A 15,000-nucleotide genomic window follows, 5' to 3' on the forward strand; every position below is an offset into this window, starting at 1 on the left:
CCCTGGTGGGCCCGGGGGCCTGTCTGAGGCTATTCTGGGGACCAGCCAGGGCCCAGGATGGGGTGCGGGCAGCCCCGGCCAGCGGTGGGGACAGCACATGTCATCCAAGCTGTGAGGGGGGAAGCCCAGGGCTGAGGGAGTCCAGGGGTGGGAAGGCTTCCTGGAGGAGGTGTCCAAGGGGGTTCTCCCAAGGGGGAGGGCACGTTCCTGGGCACCCTGCAGTTAGGGCTCTGGTGCTGCCCCCCTCCCCAGCACTACCCCCATGAGGGTCCCCGTCCTGGGGTCAGTGTTTGTCACGCTCAGCCCGGTGCGCGCACACACACACCCCGTGCCTGGCCTCTCGCTGGCTGTGGGGCTAGCACCCACCCTCCAGGCCTGGGAGGCGCACCACTCACAGCCACTCCGGTTACCGAGAGTTCACAAACAGTGGCCAGCCCTGTGGAGAGGTGGGGGCCGGAAGCCGGGGCCGGGAGTCCGAGCCCCCACTGGCTGTGTGTCCTGCAAGACTTCCTGGAGGAGGCTTCCAAGCTGAGACCCGAGGACACTGTCAGGTGCAGGACCAGTGTGGCAGATGCCAGAGGGGCCAGCCGGGCCGGGTGGGGTGAGCTGGGCAGCAGATACGGGGGCCATGTGGGCCCGGCGTTGGAGGCAGCCAGGGTTAATCATTTCCAGGTGGCCTTGACCCCACCTGCCTGGTCGCTGTGTTTCCTGCTGCCCCTCAGGCCAGCCCAGGAGGAGCCACGGGGCGCGGGGCCTGGGGTCCCAGGCTTTGCCCCCCGCCGGGAATGGCCCTGCTCCTGCTGCTGCTGCTGCTGCTGCTGCTGGTGCCTTCCAGGGCTCAGCCCCAGGCTGGCAGGGTGAGCGCTGACCCCAGGGCGCTGTGACCACGGGCTCCCTGTGCCCGCTCTGGGTCCTGCGGCCGGGGAGGGCCGGGGAGGGTTGGGGAGTGGGTGAGGGGCCCAGTGTGCTGCCAGCTGGCTTTCCGGCCTTCAGCGGGCCACATGGGCGTGCTGGGCTGGCCTGGGGGACAGGAGGCCTGGGGTCTGAGGGCCACTCCCCTCTCTTTGGGCCGCTTTTGGGTCCCCTTATTTGGGGGGGCGGAGGGACCTCTGAGGGCCTCACGGCTGCTCTCGTCCATCCCCCAGAACAGATCCCCAGGGTTTGAGGCTGGAAGGCAGGGGTGCCCAGCCTGGGCAGACACAGAGCCCGCCCTGGCTAAGCCTGTGGGCTCGGCGGGAGGGGATGGGGACAGCCAGTGGCCAGGGTCCCCTTGGTTTCTGCTCTAAGACCTGAGGGCCCCCATATGGCAACTGAGGATGGGGACGGCGACCAGCCAGCCAGCGTGGCCTGTGTGAGGGGGGCCACCGCATCACAGCCCTCTTGGCTCCTCCTAGAACCTTACAGAATCCCCAGAACCTAACGCCACAGTGACCCCTGGGACCTCCACGATCCCTGTAACCTCGGTGATCCCTGGGACCCCAGCCACGAGTGCTCCAGAGGCACAGAGACCCCATGGTAGGGGGCTCACCCCCCCGCCCAGGGCAGCTCCCTCCAGCAGCAGCCCTGGGGGCCCAGGTGGGTCAGGAGGGCTTCCTGGAGGCGGTGGGCTGCACCTGGGCGGGAGGGTCGGGAGGATGGCAGGCGGCTGCTGGGGAGCGGGGTGTGCGATGTGGAGCCCCCTGACCCCCCCTGCCCTCCCCCTGCAGTGCTCACGGAGGACGGGCGGCCCTGCAGGTTTCCCTTTCGCTACGGCGGCCGCATGCTCCACTCGTGCACTTCAGAGGGAAGCGCCCACAGGAAGTGGTGGGTCCCGGGCTGGGGGCGAGCCGGCAAGCACAGACCGCCAGCCTCCCTCCTCCAGGTCCCCGCGGCCCCTTGTCCACTCTGGAGACCCTCCTGCCCTCCACCCTCCCTCCTCCAGCCTGAGCCCCGTAAACAGCCGGGAAGGAAGGCCTGGGTGTGACCAGGGCAGAGCTCCGGAGCGTTCGGCGGGTGCCCTGCCAGAGGCGGGCTGGGGCGCAGGTCTCGGGGCTGGGACCCACCTGTCTCCTTACCCCCAGGTGCGCCACCACCCACAACTATGACCGCGACAGGGCCTGGGGCTACTGTGCACAGGTCTCGGTGCCCAGGGAGGACCCAGGTGGGTGCTGGTGGAGGGGGGGAAGGGGGTGTGCTGGGGGGTTGCTGAGTCCAGGCTGGGGGTGGGGTGAGTCTAAGGGAGTGCTAGGGTCAACCTGCTGATGGGGGTGGGAGCCAAGGGGACAGAGCTGACCTGGGACGGGGGGTCCTGCCTGGCGTGCAGGAGGGGACCTTGGGGTTGACCCCACTGCAGCCCTGGGGGCCTGGGAAGGGACAGAGGAGTCATCAGCCCAGGGGGACTGCAGGAGCGCGGGGGTGGAGCCCCTCCCAGGCAGGACCCTGCCCTCTCCTGGAGCCACAGGGCTGCCTTGGTCATTGCTGGGACCAACGCGCCCCCTGGTGGTCAGGCTGGGCCCCATGGCCGCACAGAGCCCTGGACAGAGAGGAGGGCCCATAGGGTCTGGGTAGGGGGTGGGCGCTGACAGCCCCACCTACAGGGGTCCCAGGGCACACAGGAGGGGACTGTGCTGCTGATGGGGGGCTGGGCTTCCAGGGCCCTGGTAGAGAGCCAGAGGCCTGCTTGCCCAGGGTCTGAGCGCTGGGACGACAGGGAAGGCGGCTGCACCACAAGGAATCCGGAGGGGCAGCTTGAAGGCGGCAGGCCCGATGGGGGCACTGTGGGCCTTGGCAGGCAGACAGGGTCTGAGGGAGACGTGCTGACGGGCCGGATTCTCACACCTGCCCCCTACGCCTCCACGTGTCCCCAGCCGCCCCGGATCCCTGTGCCTCCAGCCCGTGCCTCAACGGGGGCTTATGCTCCAACGCCCAGGACCCCGAGTCTTACCACTGCACCTGCCCCATGGCTTTCACAGGCAAGGACTGCGGCACAGGTAAGCAGGGCCAGGTCCTGGGAAGATGGGCGGGGGGGGGGTGCCTGCCCGAGGGCAGCAGTCTGAGGGTGCTCTGTGACCCCGCAGAGAAATGCTTCGATGAGACGCGCTACGAACACCTGGAGGTGGGCGACCGCTGGGCCCGAGTGAGCCAGGGCCAAGTGGAACAGTGTGAGTGTGCCGGGGGCCAGATCCGCTGTGAGGGCACCCGCCACACAGGTACGCCATGGCCGGGGGAGGGGCTGGCCCGGGGTCCCCCAGCCGCAGGCCCCAGGGGACCGGCCCCGACCCCGCCCTCACGCGGCTGGCATCCTCAAGGCCTGAGGCCTAGCTTCTGAGCCCTCCCCGCAGCTTGCCTGAGCAGCCCGTGCCTGAACGGGGGCACCTGCCACCTCATCGTGGCCACTGGGACCACCGTATGCTCCTGCCCCCCGGGCCACGCTGGGCGGCTCTGCAACATCGGTGAGTGGGTCGGCCTCCTGGCCCCGTGCCCTGGGCCGGCATCGAGGTGGACACAGCCTTGGGCCCGGCCTCACCGCACACCGTGCTGCCCACAGTGCCCACCCAGCGCTGCTTCGGGGGGAACGGCACCGAGTATCGAGGCGTGGCCAGCACGGCGGCCTCGGGCCTCAGCTGCCTGGCCTGGAACTCGGACCTGCTCTACCAGGAGCTGCACGTGGACTCGGTGGGCGCCGCGGCCCTGCTCGGCCTGGGCCCCCACGCCTACTGCCGGTCAGCACAGGCCTGGCCTGCCCCAGGCCACCTCATCCAGGGTGGGCAGGGTCTGTCCTGGGGCCGGAGGTCAGGCCCACGGGGCCCCAGGCCACGGTGCCCATCTGCAGAGTCAGCCAAACGCTGCTGGGAGGGGGCGGGGGTGTCAGGAGCCCCAGCCTGCAGGGTTCTCCCATTTCCCCCGGCCCCGGCCCACCCGCCTCTCCGTGCGCCCCAGGAACCCAGACAAGGACGAGAGGCCCTGGTGCTACGTGGTGAAGGACAGCGCGCTCTCCTGGGAGTACTGCCGCCTGCTGGCCTGCGGTGCGCGAACGTGCAGCAAGGCGCGGCCTGGCCCCACTCCCACGGGGGTCACAGCCGTTTTCCCTGCGGCCTCCCCTCTGGAGGACCACTGCCCCTTCTGAGAGATAGGGAAACTGAGGCTCCCCGGAGCAGGGCTCACCCGAGGCCATGCGATGGGCGGGCACCCGGGGTCAGAGCAGGCTAGCCGGTCACAGGACCTCGGGGGCTCCCACCCAGCTTGAGCCGAGCTGACGGCTCCCAGGGACAGGAAAGTGCCAGTTAGGGGTGAATAATGGTTACCCTGGATCAGACCCTGGGGTGGGCAGCTCCGGGAAGCCAGCCTGACCTCCGGCCCCTGTGCCCCCCGGGGCCACCTGACCGGCCTGGGCTCTGGGAGGGACAGGAAGCCCTGCCAGGAGTGCCACCCCACTTTGGTTCCCACGAGGCCTTGTGATCGATTTAGTCCTGTTCTCCCCATCGTACAGAAGAGGAAACTGAGGCTCAGAGAGTAGATGGTGTGCCTGTGAGGGCAGAGGGGCTGAGCCCGGGCCCTTTTCCTGACGAGCTGCCCGGGGTTGGGGCGGGAGGCGGGTGAGGCTAGCAGCCAGGCCCACGCTGGGCGGGGCTGCGCAGAAGGAGCCCCGGGGTGTGACCCGCGGACGTGTGCTCCCAGAACCCCTCGCCAGAGTTCCACCCCTGCCCGCCGAGGTCCTGCTAAGGCAGGCTGAGCCCGCCCCGGTGGGACGTCAGGCCTGTGGCAAGAGGCACAAGAAGAGAACCTTCCTCCGGCCACGCATCATCGGCGGCTCATCTTCCCTGCCCGGCTCCCACCCCTGGCTGGCCGCCATCTACATCGGGAACAACTTCTGTGCAGGGAGTCTCGTCCACACCTGCTGGGTGGTGTCCGCGGCCCACTGCTTCTCCAACAGGTGAGTGGCTCTGTCCACGCACCCCCCCGCGTGTTTCAGCCCGTCCACCTGGCCACACACCCACCATCCATGCCACATCTTTGTGCCCACCAGCTGCCACCCTCCATCTCTCCCCCACCCACTCACCCATGCCCCACCTACCCTCCATCGCCACCCTCCCACCCACCCATCGGCCTGTCCTCACACACTGTGCCCCCACCTGTCCCCACTACCCATTCAACCCCCATCTCGTTTTCCCGTGGCCCCACTGACCCCGGGGGGACACCTCAGTGTTCAGCCTGGTGCTGGGCCTGGAAGCTGCGGAGACCAGCCCCACCCCTGCCCTGGGTCACTGCCCCGTCCTTCGGGGGCAGTCCTGCGCTGGGGGGGTGGGGGGGCGGGGGGTGAAGGGGATAATGGGCAGGCCCTTGTCTGAGAAGATCCCACCCCTCCCGGACCCGACTGCACAGGTGGGGTCCCCCCCAGCAGGGACTCCGAGGCCCCACCCACTCGGCGAGCTGAGCCTTCTGTGGGCAGGCAGGCTCGGGCTGGCAGCTAAGGGAGTGGGGGTCGGGATGCGAGGCCCACCGCCACACACCCAGAGGAGCCAGCCCACTCAGAGCAGGGAAGGCCAGCACCTCTCTGCCTCCACCTGCTGTGATGGGAACAAGGTTCCCCATCTGGGGGTCCAGCCTGGGAGGCTCCCCCGGGGGGTCCGGTGGGAGAGGATGCGCCTGACAGTGGCACCCCAGGATCAGGGGCTGGGGGTTTGGCAGCCTGAGTCTGGCCCTGAGCCTCCGTTGGTCACCCAGGGACTACAGCATGGGTGGGGGGCAGTGGGCCAAGACCTGCCCGTGCGGAGCTGTGACCTGTAGCAGGCTCCCCGCTGGGCCTGGGAGATAGCACCTTCGAGGCCTCCCCAGTACGGAATAAGATTGGGTGGGGGTTTAAGAGGCTGGGGGAGGGGAGCTGGCACCCACTCCTCACATCCAGGGCGGGGCTGGGGGGTGAGGCAGGGGTGTTGGAGGTGAACACGTGGACTCCCAGGGGGCCCCCCAGGAGGGGCATGCTCCTTTGGCAAAGGAGCAAAAGTGGCAAAGGACACAACCAGGGGCTCAGAGCCGATGGGACAGCCCGCCCTGCCCTGCCGCACGCCCAGACGGCCTTTCTGCTAACCCGGTCCTCCTCCTGTCCCTGGAGGCCTGAGTGTTTCAAGCCCTGGGTTCACTGGCCATCCCCCTGAGAGCCCACCTGAACGAGACCCACGAATCGCCCCGTCTGGCCCTGGACTTGGGTTGCTGACCCTGTCCCAAGGCCAGGCACCAAGCCCCACTGTGTGCTGAGCCGGCTGGCTGCCCATGGCATGGGAGCCCATTTTCCAGAAGGGCCTAAGACCTGGAGGGCCAGGGGCCGAAGTCCCACAGTGGCCTGGAGCTGGCGTCCAATGAAGGAGGGCCAAGCCAGGGTGGGAGTTAACCCCTTCACCAGGAGCTGCGAAAACAGAGGCCCAGAGTGGGGACAGAGGGGCCGACCGCGGGGGCCCAGGGCCTGTGCCCAGCAGGAGTGAGGGGCCGTATCTGGGGAGCCCAGGCTAGACAGGAGCTGGGTCAGGGCCTCCAGGCAGGGCCGGGGTCTCCACCCACTCAGGCCTCAATCGGCCTGGACCCCGCCTGCATGAAGCCCCCAGAGTTACCAAAGGGGATGCATTAGAGATGGCACTGCCCAAGATCCTGTGTGGCCATAGCCCACCACTCCCCTGCCCCCTGCTCAGGCCTCTCCCCAGGGCTGCAGGGGACCTGCCCAGCATCGCCCTTCCGGGGCCATCTCCTGGATGCTTGAGCCACAGCCGGGGTGGGGAGGAGCCCGAGGGGCGGGGTCTGGGGCGGGGCCCGGGGGCGGGGCCTGTGGGGGGGAGAGCCTGAGGGGCGGGGCCCGAGGGGAGGGGTCTGAGGAGGCGGGGCCCGAAGGGAGGGGCCCGTGTGGCGGGGCCAGAGGGGAGGGCCTGAGGGAAGGGGCCGGACGGGAGGGGCCTGCGCAGAGGGGCCGGAGGGGGCGGGGCCCGAGGGGAGGGGCCTGTGGGGGAGAGCCTGAGGGGCGGGGCCCGAGGGGAGGGGCTGTGGGGAGAGAGCCTGAGGGGCGGGGCCTGAGGGGAGGTGGTTTATGAGGAGAACCTGAGGGGAGGAGCCTGTGCGGAGGGGCCAGAGGGGAGGGGCCTGTGCCGAGGGGCGGATGGGAGGGGCCCGAGGGGAGGGGCCTGTGGGGGGGGAGAGCCTGAGGGGCGGGGCCCGAGGGGAAGGGTCTGAGGAGGCGGGGCCCGAAGGGAGGGGCCCGTGTGGCGGGGCCCGAGGGGAGGGCCTGAGGGAAGGGGCCGGACGGGAGGGGCCTGCGCAGAGGGGCCGAGGGGGCGGGGCCCGAGGGGAGGGGCCTGTGGGGAGGGCCTGAGGGGAGGGGCCTGAGGGGAGGGGGTTTATGAGGAGAACCTGAGGGGAGGAGCCTGTGGGGAGAGCCTGAGGGGCGGGGCTGAGGGGGAGGGACCTGTGGGGAGGGGAGGGGCCTGAGGGGGGGTGGGACCCGAGGGGCGGGGCCTGTGGGGAGGGCCTGGGTCGTGCTGCCACCGGCCGCCTTGCACAGCCCCCGCAGGGAGAACGTCTTAGTGGTCCTAGGCCAACACTTCTTCAACCAAACAACGGACGTAACACAGACGTTTGGCATCGAGAAGTATATCCCGTACCCCATGTACTCAGTGTTCAACCCCAGTGACCATGACCTGGGTAAGGCTTGGGACATGTTGGGGTGCGACTGGGCCAGGGATGTGTGTGCGCCTTGCACAGCCCAGGCCAGCGCCCGGAGCGAGGCAGGGGGTAGGCGCCAGGCCGACCTGGGGAGAGGGGAAGGGAGGGATGGGGCGGGAAAGGAGAGAGGGGGGAAGGGAGAGGGGGAGGGGAGGGCAGCAAGGAAACCTGGTACGGCAGAGCGGCCTTGGCCTGGTGGGAGGAAGACCCGGCTGGCTGGCCTTGCTGAGCCCTGGGCCGGCCCTCCTGCTCCGCCCGGCTCTCCCAGGCCACAGCCCCTCTGCCCCTGCATGGACCCCCATGCCCCAGGCTGACCTCTGGTCTCTCTCTCCGCCAGTCTTGATCCGGCTGAAGAAGAGGGGGGACCGCTGTGCCGTCCGCTCCCAGTTCGTCCAGCCTATCTGCCTGCCTGAGCCCAGCAGCCCCTTCCCCGCTGGACACAAGTGCCAGATTGCGGGCTGGGGCCACCAGGACGAGAGTGAGTGGGGGTGGGGGCACGGTGCCCAGGGGAGCCGTGGCCAGCCGCAGGGAGCCCTGCCCAGCCTGAGAGCACCCTGTCCACAGACGGCAGTGGCTACTCCAGCTCCCTGCGGGAGGCGCTGGTCCCTCTGGTCGCAGACCACAAGTGCAGCAGCCCGGAGGTGTACGGGGCCGACATCAGCCCCAGCATGCTGTGTGCTGGCTACTTCGACTGCAAGTCCGACGCCTGCCAGGTGAGCGGGGGCTGCGCCCCAAATCCCAAGACTGCCTGCCGCCCCCGGGGGAGGGGAGCTCAGAGCTGAGAGGGACCGTGCCCTGCAGAGCCAGCGGGGAGCCAGGACAGAGAGGACCCCCAGGATGGGCACCCACCTCTTCCGGAGGCCGGCCTGGCCACTGCACAAAGCCCTCCCAGCAGGGGAGGCCGAGGCCTAGGGACGTGTGGGGTCTCAAAGCCTGGACACGTCCAGCCAAGGGTGGGGCTGTCACGTGACACCAAAGGCCAAAGCCCTTTACAGCTAGAGTTCTTCCAAGTGGGTTCAATCGAGCAGCCAATCCCAAGAGCTAGCGTTCATCAGGGGTCCACAAGCACCATCTTGTTTAGGCTGCAGGTCAATCCTGAGATGGAGGAGCTGCTTTACTTCCCATTTTATAGTTGGGGAAACTGAGGCCCGGAGAGGTCCCATCACTCTTCCCAGGTCACACAACTCAGAAGTGGCAAGGGGGGTTTGACACTGGACCACATGAATACAGCAAGCACTTTTGGGGGAAGTCAAGGCTGGCTTTCTGGAGGAGGGGGCATTTGCACTTGTTTTGAGGGGTGAATAGGAGTTTGCCGGGGGGCTATTATTTCAAGTGGGGAGGTCAGCCCAGAACACAGGGACCACCTGGTCCACATAGGGTGCGTGCTGGTGGGTGGGTTGGGGAGCCAGATTGAGGAGCACGTTCCTGGTCACGGAGTTGAGAGGAATCCATGGCAGAGCTTTAGGAACTGGAATGACTGGTCAGACGCTGTCACAGCAGCCTGGGAATGAGGGGACTTTGTGTCCGGGGGCCGGGGGAAGGGGGGATAGCTCCTTTACTTGGAAGTACCTTTGTTATCTGTCCCCCAGGCTGTCAGGAAGTCTGTGTTGGGAGCTCCTGGGGAGTCCTCACCAAAGGGGACATCTGAGACCCTTTGGGGACATCTTTGGAGTTGGGGTGAGGGAGGCAGAGCAGGAGTGGGTGGTGGGGGGTTTTGCAACTGCTAAAGAGCTGAGCCAGCGCCTGGCTCTGACCAGCAGCCCTGCCGCAGGGTGACTCGGGCGGGCCCTTGGCCTGTGAGAAGAACGGCGTGGCCTACCTGTATGGCATCATCAGTTGGGGCGACGGCTGTGGGAGGCTTAATAAACCTGGTGTCTACACGCGTGTGGCCAAGTATGTGGACTGGATCAAAGACCGGATATGGCCCCCCAAGCGGCCTGCGGATCCCTCCTGAGACAGCCCCCACCTCTGGGTTGGGCATCCTGCCTCCCCACGGTTCCCAGACTCATAACAATAAAGATGCTTCCAAGAACGCCGCCTACACCGCCCGCGCCTCTGCACCCCACCCCTCTCAGCCTTCCCCTGGGCCAGGAGCCCAGCCCACATTTATAGGTGGTGTGGCTTGGGGCCGGGGGGTCCCGGGGCCAGCTCCCCATCTTCCCTTTCTCAGTGGAGAAGGGAGCCTACAGCCCCGCAGGGAGGGTCTGGCCCCAAGGCCCAGGGGGTCAGGGCATGGCACCTAGTCGACCCTCTCCTGGCCTACCCACCTCAGGCCACCCCCAGGCAGCTGGGGCTGGAGCGCACACACCCTGGTTGTCCCAGGGCAGGGTCCGAGTCAAGCAGTGCATGGAACGTGAAGACTTAAGACAGGTTATTTGGAAATACTTATTGGCCCTCATTTTGTTTCGAGAAGGTGCCCTGACTACAGCTGTCCCTTAGCGCTGTTTCCTAGGAGGAAGGCCGGAGACTCCTTCTCAAAGAAACCAGCAGGCCTGGATGTCTGGGGAGTGAAGGGCAGTGGGCTGCTACTGGGATGTACCTCCCGGAGCCACGCCGCTGCAGCCAGCTGGCCAGGACACCTGGGGCAAGGAATCAGAGATGCCTGGAAGAGCCCAGGATTCCGGGCAGAGGGAGCGGCAGATGCAAAGGCCCTGAGGCAGCGGGGTGGGGTTTCTCTGAATCAAAATAAGGAAGTGTGGCTGGAGACCAGCAAAGGCAGGGATTGGGGGGTCAGGTTGCTGCGGGCTACAGTGAGATACTGGGTGTGCCCCAGGGGTCCCTGATGGGGCTTCAGCAGGGTGGACATGTGATGACCTGTGCGGCCAGGAAGAGAGGCCGGGGTGTGTGGGGGCAGGCAGAGAGGTGCTGTAGACAGCCCCCCGTGCCCAGCAGCGGTGCCTCGGGGAGCTGGGAGCCCTGGTCTCAGGGAGAGGCCTGAGATGGCCCCACATTCGGTGCATCCAGACCCACACCCACCCATCCCGCTCTGGGAAGGGGACCCTCCTCAGAGCTGCCCAGAGGGTGGGGGTCCTCTGCACAGTCTCCATCCACCTCTCCTGCTCCTCCTGGACCCCCAAAGCCTCCTTCTCTCTGGTCACCTCCACAACCCCCACCTTGGACCAGGTCTTCCCGCCTCTCTCTGAGGTGACAGGCCAGGACTTTCTCCAGGTCACTGCCCCCCCCCACCTCGGAGCCTCCCCCAATCCCTGGGGTGGGACCCCACCTACCTCCAGCCCGGTTCTGCCCCGCCCTGCCCCCCACTCTGTGCTCTGGCCACTCTGGCCTCCCTCTGCCCTTGCTCATGCTGTTCCCACTGCTTCTAGAATGTTCTCTCTCATACTGCCCCTGCTCTGGCCCCCCATGGCCCCCTGCCTCTTCTCCCCTGTGGGTGTTGCATGTGGGTCTGTTAAAGAGGCGGCTCCCGATGAGAGATTGTCCACCGTGTGGCGCTGAGCCAGCCTTGCCTGCCTGGAGCAAGCCCGGCATCTTCCAGCTGCCCCTCCAGATTGCGGTCTGCTCCCTGCCTTCTCCACCCAGGAGGCTGATCCCCACGGACCGCATGGCTCCTGTGCCCACTGGGTTTTTGAGGACACTGGGGGGCCCTGGCGGCGGGTCAGAGGAGGGAGGGGAGTGACATTGGGATATTGATTTCCCTGGCTCCCTCCGTTTAGGGTCACCTCCATGTTATAGGTTGAACTGTGTCCTCCTAAAATTCAAATGTTGAAGTCCCAGCCCCCAGGACCTCAGAATGTGATCTTTGGAGAGAGGGTCGTTACAGAGGCGATCAAGTCCAGATGAGGCCGTGAGCGTGGGCCCTGATCCAGTAGGACTGTGTCCCTAGGAGGAGGGGAAATGTGGACACAGACAGGCACACGGCAGTGCCACAGGGGAAGGCGGCCATCGCGGGCCAAGGGCAGAGGCCTGGAGCACGTTCTCCCTCCGCCTCAGAAGGAACCGGCCCCGCCGGCCTCTCAGTCTTGGACTCTGGTCTCCAGGATGCGGAGCCCATGAACTTCTGTTGGTGAAGACCCCGGTCCGAGGCGCTTTGTGCTGGGGCACCCGGTCCCTTCGCTGGGGGCCCCTGCTCCTCCCAGCATGGGAATGACCCTCCTCCATGGTTCGGGGACCTCCCCGTCAGGCCTCGAGGTGTTACCCACTCCTCCTGTCCAGCCCAGGCCCCCCGACTTAGCCCTGCTGCCCCCCTTCCAAGACCACCTCTCTGAGTTGTCCTGATACTACGCCAGCCCGTCGGGCCCCGGGCTGACCCACGCCCTTTGAACTTTTTGCAAGCGTTTTCGGGTCTGCTTGTATTTTGTTGAGGATCGTACGTTACGTTTGTGAGTGAGATGGGCCTTTCTTACACTCTTTGAAGGACTCACAGAATGAGTTCCAGATGACGCCTTCTTTATTATTCCCTGGAGGACTCGGTATAAGGCTGGAATGATCTGTCTTGGAAAGTCGGGTAGAATCCTTGAGAAAATGCCCTGGGCTCCGTGTTTCCTTTACCGGACGACATTTTACGGCTGGTTCAGTATGTTAATCGTTACTGGCCTCAAGGAGAATTCTGTTTCTTCTTGAGCCGGTCACAGAAGGTGCACTTGGGTGAGTTGATCTGTCTGAGCTTTCGTAGTGGGCCACAGAGCTGCTGACGGCGTTCCCCCATCACTGAATCTCACACGTCCCAGAGTCCTTCCTTTCTGTCAGCTTCTGGAAGGTTCTCCATGGCCTCAGCCACTGGTGCCACTGTTGAGAATCTGCTTTACTCCAGTGGATCTTCCCTAAATACCTTTCTCCCTCTGGTGGCTTTTCCGACCCCCTTCTCTCCGACGTGCCGTGGGGTCACCGTGACGGGTGCCGACATGGGTCCCCTCCCTCTCCCCACCCTGCCTGTTGTCTGTGAGACTTCTTGCCCAGCTGGGAGGTAGCTGGTACCCGTCCCGGTGGCGACTCAGGGATCCGGCCTCCTTGTATCTGCAGCCTCCCATGTCCACGAGGCTTGGAGGCAGACAGAACGCTCTGTGTGTGTCACGACTGACCTCCAGACCCAACAGCCACGTACGGGGCTCACCATTTCGTGGGTTGGCACCTTGGCCGGGGCTCGGCTGGCTGGTTCTTCTGGGCTGGGCTGGCTCCTTCCCATAGCTGGAGGCTTCCGTGGGTCTTGGGCTGTTCTGCTCCTGGGGGACCAACTGGCTGTTCGTTGGGGCCATGTGGTGAGTAGGCCTCGTGTGGTTCCTCACCCACCGGGTTCGCCTGGGCTTGTCCACGTGGTGGAGGCTGGGCTCCCAAACACAGTGGCCGTGAGCCTTCCCACTATGCTTGCTGGGTCAAAGCCAGCCGGATTCCAGGGGGAGAGGCGGACTGGGTCTCAGCGGGACGGGGCATACAGCCTCATTTCCAGGGGTGTGGATGCGGGGGCATCATTGCAGCCGTCTTTTCAAAAGATCACCCCATTCCTTGTTGGCTTGGGCTGCCCCACTGGGGAGGACACAACAGAAATGTATCTTCTCACCCTTCTGGAGGCTGAAGTCCAAGATCAGGATCCAGCAGCACTGGTTTCTGGTGAGGCCTCCCTTCCGGACCGCAGACGGCTGCCTTCCCGCCGTGTCCTCGCAGGGCCCTTGTCTGTGTGTGCCCCGAGAGAGGAAAGATGGCCGTGTCGCTCCCTCTACTTGTAAGGCTGAAGTCCTGGGGGATCGGGGCCCCACCCTCGTGACCTCACTCAGCCTTACGTGCCTCCTTAAAGACCCCATCTCCAAACACGTGGAGGGGTAGGGCTTCAACCCATGAGTTTGGGGGACGCGACTCGGCCTATGTGACGTATGTGGGGGCTGGTGCTGGGCGCCCTCGGCTGGGCCTGGGAGCAGTGCTCATCCCTTTGCCCACGCGCCGCGGGCCGGGCCTCCTTCCTGCAGCGCCCTGACTGAGGGGTGCCGTGAGACGCGAGGGAGTGAGTGGGGTGGGGGGGCACGGGGCAGGTGGTATTGGGGTTCCCTCAGCCACACTGAGCACCTGGAGGTCCGAGATGAGGCAGCTGGGCCTGGTCCCGATCATCCCTGTGTTTGTGACCCAGGGTCATTTTCAGAGACCCTCACACACACGGTCTCACGTGGGGGCCCATCATCGTCATGAGGCCAGAAGAGGAAACTGAGACCAGAAAGTCGCGTGATGGTTCGAGTTCACCAGGTGGTGAGTGGCGGCGGGGGGGGGGTCTGGCGGCAGAGCCACTGGTGGGACAGCGGGGCCCCGTGGCCACAGACTCTGGTAGCAGTGGCGGTGTCCCTGGCCGCGATGTCCAGCAGCGGCGTCCCAGCTGTGTGCTCCGTGAGGGCTGCAGCTGTCATTCGTGGCCGTGGGCTGCTTGGCAGGTGCTGGCCACGTCCCGTGGCTGCCCAGCCCAGCTGTGCGGGGGTGCGGGGCCGGGGCGGCATCCGGTCTCGGGAACGTGGCTTCCTACTGCCCTGCCTCCCAGAGCTCCTGCTGGCTCTCCAGCCTCCCCTGGGTTCGACTAGAGGCCTGACTGCTTCCAGCAAATTCCTTCCTGCTTCCGTGGCCAGAGTCCGTTTCTGCCGCTTGCCACCAGCAACCCTGGCCGCAACCGCCGGGGAAACGGTCTTCGTGCCCCTGGGTGGCTAGAACAGAAACCAGAGGCTGGGTGGCTAAGAAACAGACAGTCCTGGAGGCCAGAAGTCTGAGATGAGGGTGCCGGCATGCTCGCCTCCTGGCTGTGGACGGCCGCCTTCCGGGGGTGCTCACGCGGCGGACAGAGGGCATCGCTCTTGTGTCTCTTCTTACAAGGACGCTGTCAGGGCACTACACACCTTCCTCAGCGCACCATGAGGTCACGTTGAAAATATCGTGAGTCCAAAATGCACTGAACGCACCTAACCGACCGAACATCGTGGCTCAGCCGGGCCCGCCGGCCACGTGCTCAGGCTAACCCACGTGAGCCTACAGGTGGGCAGGCCCGTCCAGCGTGAAGCCTATTTCGTAACAAAGTGTCGAGCACCTCCTGGGTCTCCCTGGAAGTGAAAACTGGAGCAGTCGTGTGGGGACAGACGGTGGTCCGCGTACCGAGGGCTCGCCCGGGAGCTGCCCGGCATCGCAGAGAATGCGCCGCGGATCGCTGGCCCCGGAAAAGATCCAGTGTCAAAATCTGAAGCACAGTTTCTAGTGGATGTGTATGGTTTCCCCACCATCCTAAGGTTGAAAAATCATCAATCGAATCATCTGTCACCGGGTGATGGGGGTTCCACCCTCATGATCTAATCCTGTTCCAAAGGCCCCCCCTCCCAACTCCGTCCCTCTGGGGGTTGA

General features: G+C 65.9%; 1 protein-coding gene across 3 annotated transcripts; it reads left to right on the forward strand.

The window, feature by feature from the left end:
- Positions 1-534: 534 nt before the first annotated feature.
- Positions 535-9,740, forward strand: HGFAC (HGF activator). 3 transcript variants are annotated; one of them, XM_078068326.1, is made up of 15 exons: positions 535-551; positions 723-857; positions 1,395-1,575; positions 1,707-1,803; positions 2,061-2,140; positions 2,847-2,969; positions 3,057-3,188; positions 3,321-3,431; positions 3,527-3,701; positions 3,919-4,004; positions 4,657-4,912; positions 7,523-7,662; positions 8,021-8,161; positions 8,248-8,396; positions 9,455-9,740. In XM_078068326.1, exons 2-15 carry the CDS (start codon positions 786-788, stop codon positions 9,635-9,637), a joined length of 1,926 nt encoding a protein of 641 aa, XP_077924452.1. In that variant the 5' UTR covers positions 535-551; positions 723-785; the 3' UTR covers positions 9,638-9,740. The 3 variants fall into 3 exon arrangements, with proteins under 3 accessions (XP_077924452.1, XP_077924453.1, XP_035941592.2); XM_078068327.1 differs by lacking the exon at positions 535-551 and adding an exon at positions 9,273-9,360 and having other exon boundaries at positions 657-857; positions 9,455-9,591; XM_036085699.2 differs by lacking the exon at positions 535-551 and having other exon boundaries at positions 667-857.
- Positions 9,741-15,000: the final 5,260 nt, after the last annotated feature.

The sequence above is a fragment of the Halichoerus grypus genome, chromosome 3, assembly GCF_964656455.1.
Source record: "Halichoerus grypus chromosome 3, mHalGry1.hap1.1, whole genome shotgun sequence".
In the NCBI taxonomy this organism is placed as follows: domain Eukaryota; kingdom Metazoa; phylum Chordata; class Mammalia; order Carnivora; family Phocidae; genus Halichoerus; species Halichoerus grypus.